At 44.7% G+C, this 11,154-nt stretch overlaps 1 protein-coding gene across 1 annotated transcript; it reads left to right on the forward strand.

Annotated features, from left to right (window-relative positions):
* The first annotated feature begins 6,291 nt into the window (after positions 1 to 6,291).
* Positions 6,292 to 10,835, forward strand: LOC125511674 (small nuclear ribonucleoprotein SmD3b-like). Its single transcript, XM_048677097.1, has 4 exons — positions 6,292 to 6,598; positions 6,685 to 6,804; positions 6,901 to 6,957; positions 10,469 to 10,835. Exons 1-4 carry the CDS (start codon positions 6,440 to 6,442, stop codon positions 10,538 to 10,540), a joined length of 408 nt encoding a protein of 135 aa, XP_048533054.1. The 5' UTR covers positions 6,292 to 6,439; the 3' UTR covers positions 10,541 to 10,835.
* Positions 10,836 to 11,154: the final 319 nt, after the last annotated feature.

The raw sequence follows: 11,154 nt of genomic DNA on the forward strand, positions 1-11,154 counted from the left end.
AATAAACCATTCACCATAGGAGCATGACCATAAAACATATCTCTCATATAAATAGAACAACCATTATTCTCGGATTTAAATGAGTAGCCATCTCGAATTAAACAAGATCCCGATACAATGTTCATGCTCAAAGCTGGCACTAAATAATAATTATTAAGGTTTAAAACTAATCCCGAAGGTAAATATAGAGGTAGCGTGCCGACGGCGATCACATTGACCTTGGAACCATTCCCGACGTGCATCGTCACCTCGTCCTTTGCCAGTCTCCGCTTATTCCGCAGCCCCTGCTTTGAGTTACAAATGTGAGCAACTGCACCGGTATCAAATACCCAGGAGCTACTACGGGTACTAGTAAGGTACACATCAATTACATGTATATCATATATACCTTTTGTTTTGCCGGCCTTCTTGTCCGCTAAGTATTTGGGGCAGTTCCGCTTTCAGTGACCACTTCCCTTGCAATAAAAGCACTCAGTCTCGGGCTTGGGTCCATTCTTTGGCTTCTTCCCGACAGCTTGCTTGCCGGGCGCGGCAACTCCCTTGCCGTCCTTCTTGAAGTTCTTTTTACCTTTGCCCTTCTTGAACTTATTGGTTTTATTGACCATCAACACTTGATGTTCCTTCTTGACTTCTACCTCTGCCGATTTCAGCATAGCAAATACTTCAGGAATGGTCTTTTCCATCCCCTGCATATTCAAGTTCATCACAAAGCTCTTGTAGCTCGGTGGAAGCGACTGGAGGATTCTGTCAATGACCGCATCATCCGGGAGATTAACTCCCAGCTGATTCAAGTGGTTATGTAACCCAGACATAGTGAGTGTGTGCTCACTGACAGAACTATTTTCCTCCATCTTACAGCTGAAGAATTTGTCGGAGACTTCATATCTCTCGACCCGGGCATGAGCTTGGAAAACCATTTTCAGCTCTTCAAACATCTCATATGCTCCATGTCTCTCAAAATGCTTTTGGAGCCCCGGCTCTAGGCTGTAAAGCATGCCGCACTGAACGAGGGAGTAGTCATCGGTACGTGCCTGCCAAGCGTTCATAACGTCTTGTTTTGCAGGGAGAACAGGTGCATCACCCAGCGGTGCTTGTAGGACATAATCTTTCTTGGCAGCTATGAGGATGATCCTCAGGTTCCGGACCCAGTCCGTATAGTTGCTGCCATCGTCTTTCAGCTTGGTTTTCTCTAGGAACGTGTTGAAGTTGAGGACTACGTTGGCCATTTGATCTACAAGACATATTGTAAAGATTTTAGACTAAGTTCATGATAATTAAGTTCATCTAATCAAATTATTCAATGAACTCCCACTTAGATAGACATCCCTCTTCTAGTCATCTAAGTATAACATGATCCGAGTCAACTAGGCCGTGTCCGATCATCACGTGAGACGGACTAGTCAACGTCGGTGAACATCTTCATGTTGATCGTATCTTCTATACGACTCATGCTCGACCTTTCGGTCTTCTGTGTTCCGAGGCCATGTCTATACACATGCTAGGCTCGTCAAGTCAACCTAAGTGTTTGCATGTGTAAATCTGTCTTACACCCATTGTATGTGAACGTTTTGAATCAAACACCCGATCATCACGTGGTGCATTGAAACAACGAACTGTCGCAACGGTGCACAGTTAGGGGGAACACTTTCTTGAAATTATTATGAGGGATCATCTTATTTACTACCGTCGTTCTAAGTAAACAAGATGCAAAACATGATAAACATCAAATGCAATCAAATAATAATAGTGACATGATATGGCCAATATCACATAGCTCCTTTGATCTCCATCTTGGGGCTCCATGATCATCTTGTCACCGGCATGACACCATGATCTCCATCATCATGATCTCCATCAATGTGTCTGAAGGAAATATGCCCTAGAGGCAATAATAAAGTTATTATATTTTTCCTTATAATCATGATAAATGTTTATTATTCATGCTAGAATTGTATTAACCGGAAACATAATACATGTGTGAATACATAGACAAACAAAGTGTCACTAGTATGCCTCTACTTGACTAGCTCGTTAATCAAAGATGGTTATGTTTCCTGACCATGAACAATAAGTTGTTATTTGATTAACGAGGTCACATCATTAGTTGAATGATCTGATTGACATGACCCATTTCATTAGCTTAGCACCCGATCGTTTAGTATGTTGCTATTGCTTTTTTCATGACTTATACATGTTCCTATGACTATGAGATTATGCAACTCCCGTTTGCCGGAGGAACACTTTGGGTGCTACCAAACGTCACAACGTAACTGGGTGATTATAAAGGAGCATTACAGGTGTCTCCAAAGGTAGATGTTGGGTTGGCGTATTTCGAGATTAGGATTTGTCACTCCGATTGTCGGAGAGGTATCTCTGGGCCCTCTCGGTAATACACATCACATAAGCCTTGCAACCATTACAACTAATATGTTAGTTGTGAGATGATGTATTACGGAACGAGTAAAGAGACTTGCCGGTAACGAGATTGAACTAGGTATTGGATACCGACGATCGAATCTCGGGCAAGTAACATACCGATGACAAAGGGAACAACGTATGTTGTTATGCGGTCTGACTGATAAAGATCTTCATAGAATATGTAGGAGCCAATATGGGCATCCAGGTCCCGCTATTGGTTATTGACCGGAGACATTTCTCGGTCATGTCTACATTGTTCTCGAACCCGTAGGGTCCGCACGCTTAAGGTTACGATGACAGTTACATTATGAGTTTATGCATTTTGATGTACTGAAGGTTGTTCGGAGTCCCGGATGTGATCACGAACATGACGAGGAGTCTCGAAATGGTCGAGACGTAAAGATTGATATATTGGAAGCCTATGTTTGGACATCGGAAGTGTTCCGGGTGAAATCTGGATTTTACCGGAGTACCGGGAGGGTTACCGGAACCCCCCGGGAGCTATATGGGCCATAGTGGGCCTTAGTGGAAAAGAGAAGAGGCTGCCCTAGATGGGCTGCACGCCTCCCCCCTTCCCCTAGTCCTATTAGGACTAGGAGAGGTGGCCGGCCCCCTCCTCCTCTTTTCCCCCTCCGCGAATCCTATTCCAACTAGGATTGGGGGGGGGGGAATCCTACTCCCAGAGGGAGTAGGACTCTCCTGCGCCCTCCTCCTTGGCCGGCCAGCCTCCCCCCTCTACTCCTTTATATACGGAGGCAGGGGACACCTCTAGACACACAAGTTGATCCACGTGATCTATTCCTTAGCCGTGTGCGGTGCCCCCTGCCACCATATACCTCGATAATACTGTAGCGGAGTTTAGGCGAAGCCCTGCTGCTGTAGTACATCAAGATCGTCACCACGCCGTCGTGCTGACGGAACTCTTCCCCGACACTTTGCTGGATCGGAGTCCGGGGATCGTCATCGAGCTGAACGTGTGCTCGAACTCGGAGGTGCCGTAGTTTCGGTGCTTGATCGGTTGGATCGTGAAGACGTACGACTACTTCCTCTACGTCGTGTCATCGCTTCCGCAGTCGGTCTGCGTTGGGTACGTAGACAACACTCTCCCCCTCGTTGCTATGCATCACATGATCTTGCGTGTGCGTAGGAAAAGTTTTGAAATTACTACGAAACCCAACAGTGTCTCCATGAAGTTGCTCGCCAACTATTACTTCTACTACTATGGCAACGCATTTAGCAATAAAGTAAAGTAATTTATATGGCGTTTCTCAATGACACGCAGGTCATACAAAAATAAAGACAACTCCTATGGCTCCTGCCGGTTGTCATACTCATCGACATGCAAGTCGTGATTCCTATTACAATAGCATGAACATCTCATACATCACATATAGATCATTCATCATTCATCACAACTTTGGCCATATCATATCACAAAGCACTTGCTGCAAAAACAAGTTAGACGTCCTCTAATTGTTGTTGCAAGTTTTACGTGGCTGAAATAGGGTTCTAGCAAGAACGTTTTCTTACCTACGTGAAAGCCACAACGTGATTTGTCAACTTCTATTTACCCTTCATAAGGACCCTTTTCATCGAATCCGCTCCAACTAAAGTGGGAGAGACAGACACCCGCCAGCCACCTTATGCAACTAGTGCATGTTAGTCGGTGGAACCGGTCTCACGTAAGCGTACGTGTAAGGTTGGTCCGGGCCGCTTCATCCCACAATACCGTTGAAGCAAGATAAGACTAGTAGCGGCAAGAAAGTTGACAACATCTACGCCCACAACAAATTGTGTTCTACTCGCGCAAGAAGAACTACGCATAGACCTAGCTCATGATGCCACTGTTGGGGAACGTTGCAGAAAACAAAAATTTTCCTACGGTTTCACCAAGATCCATCTATGAGTTCATCTAGCAACGAGTGATCGGATGCATCTACATACCTTTGTAGATCGCGAGCGGAAGCGTTCAAAGAACGGGGATGAGGTAGTCGAACACGACGTGATCCAAATCACCGGAGATCCTAGCACCGAACGGACGGCACCTCCGCGTTCAACACACGTACGGTCAGCGTAACGTCTCCTTCTTCTTGATCCAGCAAGAGGGAAGGAGAGGTTGAGGAAGATGGCTCCAGCAGCAAGCACGACGGCGTGGTGATGTGGAGCTGCAGTACTCGTCAGGGCTTCGCCAAGCACTATGGAGGAGGAGGAGGTGTTGGAGAGGGAGAAGGAGGCAACCAAAGGCATGTGGAGAAAAGCCCTCCTTCCCCCACTATATATAGGAGGGCCAAGGGGGGGCGCCGGCCCTAGGAGATCCAATCTCCTAGGGGGTGCGGCCAAGGGGGAGGAATCCTTCCTCCCCAAGGCACCTAGGAGGTGCCTTCCCCTCCTAGGACTCTTCCTCCTTGAAACCCTAGGCGCATGGGCCTCTTGGGGCTGGTGCCCTTGGCCCATGTAGGCCAAGGCGCACCCCCTACAGCCCATGTGGCCCCCCGGGACAGGTGGCCCCACCCGGTGGACCCCCGGGACCCTTCCGGTGGTCCCGGTACAATACCGGACCCGAAACTTGTCCCGATGGCCGAAACAGGACTTCCCATATATAATTCCTCCGGACCATTCCGGAACTCCTCGTGACGTCCGGGATCTCATCCGGGACTCCGAACAACATTCGGGTTACTGCATATACATATCCCTACAACCCTAGCGTCACCGAACCTAAGTGTTGTAGACCTACGGGTTCGGGAGACATGTAGACATGACCGAGATCGCTCTCCGGTCATACCAACAGCGGATCTGGATACATTTTGGCTCCCACATGCTCCTCGATGAATCTCGGATGACCACGAATGTCGAGGATTCAATCAACCCCGTATGCAATTCCCTTTGTCAATCGATATGTTACTTGCCCGAGATTCGATCGTCGGTATCCCAATACCTCGTTCAATCTCGTTACCGGCAAGTCACTTTACTCGTACCGTAATGCATGATCCCGTGACCAGACACTTGGTCACTTTGAGCTCATTATGATGATGCATTACCGAGTGGGCCCAGTGATACCTCTCCGTCATACGGAGTGACAAATCCCAGTCTTGATCCGTGTCAACCCAACAGACACTTTCGGAGATACCCGTAGTATACCTTTATAGTCACCCAGTTACGTTGTGACGTTTGGCACACCCAAAGTACTCCTACGGTATCCGGGAGTTACACGATCTCATGGTCTAAGGAAAAGATACTTTGACATTGGAAAACTCTAGCAAACGAACTATACGATCTTGTGCTATGTTTAGGATTGGGTCTTGTCCATCACATCATTCTCCTAATGATGTGATCTCGTTATCAATGACATCCAATGTCCATAGTCAGGAAATCATGACTATCTGTTGATCAACGAGCTAGTCAACTAGAGGCTTACTAGGGACATGTTGGTGTCTATTATTCACACATGTATTACGATTTCCGGATAACACAATTATAGCATGAATAAAGACAATTATCATGAACAAGGAAATATAATAATAATGCTTTTATTATTGCCTCTAGGGCATATTTCCAACAGTTTTTTGAGAGATAAAAGTTTTTTTTTTGTGATAATGCCCTTTGGTTAGGTTTTTTCTTTTTGAGTGGGTATGCTCCCATGGATCTCATCTTTTTTTTTCGAGACAACCCATGGATCTCATCTTCTTTTTTTTCGAGACAACCCATGGATTTCATCTTTTTTTTTTCAGACAACCCATGGATCTCATCTGTATAGTGGATGAAGTTGGCTCTGGGCCGGGCTTATGTAGGGTGGGGTAGTAGAATCGAGCCTGGGACAGAAATAAGAATCCATCGAGTCTGGGCCTGAAATAAGAACCCATCGAGCCCAAACAAAGAGAAACCCTCGCCGCCGCCTCGTCCTCCTCCCTCTTGTATTCCCCTTCCCCTCTCCTCTCCTCTTCGGCGGCGGCTTGAGACAGAGACCGAGCGAGCTAGCTAGGGTTTGGCGCGGCGGAAGTCAGGAAGTCAGGGAGAGAGGAAGATGAGCCGCAGCCTTGGGATCCCGGTGAAGCTGCTGCACGAGGCGGCGGGGCACGTGGTGACGGTGGAGCTCAAGACCGGCGAGGTCTACCGGGGCTCCATGATCGAGTGCGAGGACAACTGGAACTGCCAGATCGAGAACATCACCTTCACAGCTAAGGTTTGTTTGTGCCTTCGATTCCTCTTCTTCCCCTCCCTCATCTCATAATCTCGTCTGGTTTTGGTGACAAACGAACGAATCTGTAGGACGGCAAGGTGTCGCAGCTGGAGCACGTCTTCATCAGGGGCAGCAGGGTCAGGTTCATGATCATCCCCGACATGCTCAAGAACGCACCCATGTTCAAGCGCCTCGAGGCCAGGATAAGGGTGCGCCTCTCCCTCTTTCTTTCAGTTTTTTGTTTTTGTTTTTTAGGTCAATTCATATATTGCGGCCCACTGACTTTGCTTCCCTGCTGTGTGCAGGGCAAGGGGTCGGCCATCGGCGTCGGGCGTGGCCGTGCTGTCGCAATGCGTGCCCGGGTAAGCAGCAATTCTCAGTAATTTACACTTTGCAATTGACCCTATACAGCACTCGATAGTTGATACATTGAGCTTTGAATTAGGAGAGATTGATATCTCATATCTGCAACTTAATAGTCTTGGGGTTCCTATGCACGCTGTATTGCGGACGGATAGTTGGCCAATTGTAACATGTCCCTGGTACCAGGGGTTATTCTTCTTAGTTTTCTACTGTTATTAGTCCTCATTCGGCGCACTAGGCAAATTGGGAGTTGCTTAGGCACAAGTTCTGTACATCAGAGGATGCGATTTGTTTTTGCTGTGAGTGCGGAGGTGTTAGTTAAAGGGCCAACAACATCAAATCTTCTCTCAGTAGCTATTTGCGTTGTTTCTTGTTGTCTAGGTGGGCAGTGACACCCTATTATGTTTCCTTGTTCTTACTTGTGGATTCCTAGTATGACAAGACAAAACCGAGAGCCTGTGTTCAGCATTATACCTGAATTAGAACTAGGGAACCTGAATTCTGCTCTCTGAAAAATAATGTGGGATGCTGTAACACCTTGTATTAAGCTTGGAACCAGGGAAACATTATGGGTGATATTATCAAAATTTGAGCAACTAGGATGTAACTAGCTAAGATACTTGGCTTATTGCCATGGGCTTGATATTATCAAAATTTGAGCAACTAGGATGTAACTAGCTAAGATACTTGGCTTATTGCCATGGGCTCTTCACACTGATTCTAAAATTGTAAGCATCATAACGCTAGAAACTATTTATGAACGAAAAACTGAAAAAGGAAATATGAACTATCCATTAATTTCAGGCATTAAGTTTTAGTTCTTGACAATATCCCATTAGGCCGTGAGTAAAAACTGTAATCGTTATCTAAGTAATGCATAATCTAATTTGGAGTTAAGTGTTCTTTCTGTCAATCCTCACTTCCCAGGCATCATCACTAGGCTAACTGACAGTTGCTTACAAGTCTTGTGCATAAGATGATTATAATTTCTTCCTGTTGTGAACATTTGCATTCGGAGCTGGTAATTAAGATAGTCTTGGGGTTCGTAAGCACATGGAGCTGCTGATAGCTGGTCTATTTTTATTTTTTCTTATAAAATGTGTTTGGAGCGATATTATTTCTGTTGCTGCTTCTGATTAAGCCCTGTCTTTCTCTTCTTCAAAAAACACATAGCCTATTATGTTTCTTGTTGTCTAGGTGGGCAGTGATACACTATTATGTTTCTTTTTTGTTCTTACACATGGATTCGTACTATGGCAAGACAAAACTGAGAGCCTGTGTTCAGCATTATACCCTATGTTTTCATTGTTTCCTTTGACTTATCCATAGGCCATAGTTGAATTAGGGAACCTGAACTCTGCTCTCTGATAAATAATGTGGGATGCTGTAACAATTTCTTTTGGAACCAGGGAAACATTGTGGGCATATGTTATCAGAATTTGAGTAACTAGGATCTAACTAGTTAAGAAACTTGGCTTATTGCCATGTTCTGTTCACACTAACTCTAAAATTGTAATCATCATAAAACAAGAAAACATTTATGCATGAAAAACTGGAAAGGAAATATGAACTATCCATTTATTTCTGCAATTAAGTTTTAGTTCTTTTTACGACAGTATCCCATTAGGCTGTGAGTCTGGAATTATATTGGCTGTAAATTTCAAATGTAATAATCGCTATCTAACTAGTGCATAATCTAATTTGGAGTTACTGTTCTTTCTGTCAAATCCTCACTCCTAGGCATCAACATTAGGCTAATTGACAGTTGCTTACAAGTCTTGTACATAAGATGATTACAGTTTCTTCCTGTTGTGAACATTTGCGCTCAGAGCTGGTGATTAAAATAGTCTTGGGGTTCCTAAGCACACAGTGCTGCTGATAGCTGGTCTATTGTAAAAAAAACATTTGCGTTCGGAGCGATATGGTTGCTGTCGATGCTTCTGATTAAGCCCTGTTTTTCTGTTTCCTCTTCAAAATAAACACATAGCCTACAATGTAGAGATAAATGTTCAAACGCACGAGACCCAGAACTAGGGCTAGTCTTCGTTAATCCTACCCCCACATTGTCAGACTGGGAGCTGCTAACAAGTCGTATACTTGAGATGATAGCAATTTCTTGCTGTGAACACTGCACCTCGGTAGTCAGTGTTACTTTGAAGGCTGACAAGCTTCCAGCTCTCATGTTCAGTTGATGCTGAATCTTCCCCTAGCTATTTACATTTATGTCTTGTTGTCTTGGTGGGTAACTATACCCTTTCATGCTTCTTTTCCCCTAGATGTGGATCCGTATCATGACAAGCCAAAAACTGAGAGCCCTTGTTCAGCATTACCATATATTATCCATGGTTGGAACTAGCGAACTTGAAATCGCTCTGTGAAAAACACTGGGTTCATCCCAGTTTGGAACTAGGGAACTAGGAATCTTCTCTCTGGAGAACATTGTGGGATGCTATATAACAGTATACTATTAAAATTGAGTAACTATGATCATGTACTAAATCTGAAAAAGAAATATGAACTACTCCCTCCGTTCTTTTTTATTAGACGTTTCAGATAGGTGAGATTGAACTGTTTTAGGCACCGTCTGAAATGTCTACAACGTCTTATAGAAGTGAACAGAGGGAGTGTCCATTAATGTCATGCATTCAGTTTTTAATTCCTTTGAGGACAGTATCCCATTGGGCACGGGTCTGGAAGTATTTAGGCTGATGAAATATTAAATCTTTTATATAAGTGTTATCACCCCTGTTCTGAATTGTAAGACGTTTTGGATATTTCAATATGGACTGCATACAGACTGAAATTAGTGAACAAACACACTAAAACACGTCTATATTCATCCGATTCAGAAAAAAAATTATAACATCTTATAATTCGAAACAGAGGGAGTTCCCCACTAGTGCTCAGTCTAATTTGGAGCTAATCTCATCATCATTAGGCTAGTGGAGGAGAGTTGCTTACAAGTCCTGTACATGCTGTGAACATTGAGCATTACAGTCTGTCATTTTAACGGCCAACAAGCTTCTATCTCTAATGTTCATTTAATGTCTAATCCTGCCCTAGCAATTTTGCTTACTTCGTTCTGGTGTCTAGGTGGGTTGGGTAGCAGTACCCTGTTACCTTATAGCTGCAGAGTTGTATTATGAAGAAAAGCAACACCGAGAGCCTATGTTCCAGTTTCCCTGTCTTGTCGTTGTTCCCTGTAACATTTTATCCAATGCTGGAACTGGGGAACTCGGAATTCTTATCTCTGAAAAACGCCAGCAGTTTAACCAAGATTTGATTTAGGGAATTGGAAATATTAGTGATTCAAACTATTTCACTGATTCTAAACTTACAATCATTATCTATCTAGCATCAATTATTTTATGCGGTAAAATATGAGAATGAACAAATTGTTTGGCTTGTTATTAATCCTTGGATGAACTTTCTGTTTGGCAAACACGCATTATTCAACAGCTGTATGTATAGTCACTAATGTTTGAACTTGCGGAAAAAAATTTGATGCAGGCTGCTGGTGGACGTGGTGGTGGCCCCCCAGTTGGAGGAGGACGAGGTGGTGCGCCTCCCGTGAGGAGGTAGATGATGTGAGCTGAGCCGCTGTCTGAGTCGAGGAAGGAACTCGCTGCTGTCTTTGCTGGCGAAACAAACTGCTGCGGCAGCCATGCTTGTGAGCTTATGATGTGCCTCTAGTTTAGTTTGTCGGTTTCTGCGAACCGATTTTCTCTATGTATGATGATGATGTATTGCTGTTGTTAGCTGTAAACATGAGACTTGATGGTTCGTTTGAGGCTGTCATTGGAATGGATTATCTCTTGTGAAGCTTACTGCTACTAGTTTATATGAGTAAAACTATGAACATTATCTTCCTGATCAATCAGTCAGGGTGTCTCGAGAGCATTTCTGCTACGCCCCCCTCTACCCTAAAGCTTCACTAAAGCTTTGCCCTAATGCTGTTGTAGATGGCAAGAAGTTGCCCTAAAACTTTGTTGCACTAAGTTACGACGGCCTGCCCTCCTCATCTGCTTCGCTGCAACCCAACCGCCATGACAAGCGCAGCCCCCACCAACACGATGGCCGTCGTCCTCCTCCTCCTTTGCTTCGCCGTCGGGACGTCGGCCATCACCTGGCCAGGTGCGTCGTCGGTCATTTTTACCCATCCATCCAGGTTATGCTGAGTGGCATCTTTAGTTACC

The sequence above is a fragment of the Triticum urartu genome, chromosome 5 (assembly GCF_003073215.2).
Source record: "Triticum urartu cultivar G1812 chromosome 5, Tu2.1, whole genome shotgun sequence".
NCBI classification, from domain to species: domain Eukaryota; kingdom Viridiplantae; phylum Streptophyta; class Magnoliopsida; order Poales; family Poaceae; genus Triticum; species Triticum urartu.

Coding starts and splice junctions, on each gene's coding strand:
- LOC125511674 (XM_048677097.1), top strand. CDS start 6,440: ATGAGCCGCAGCCTTGGGATCCCGGTGAAGCTGCTGCACGAGGCGGCG. Junction 6,599..6,684: donor ACATCACCTTCACAGCTAAG/GTTTGTTTGTGC, acceptor ACGAATCTGTAG/GACGGCAAGGTGTCGCAGCT. Junction 6,958..10,468: donor CTGTCGCAATGCGTGCCCGG/GTAAGCAGCAAT, acceptor AATTTGATGCAG/GCTGCTGGTGGACGTGGTGG.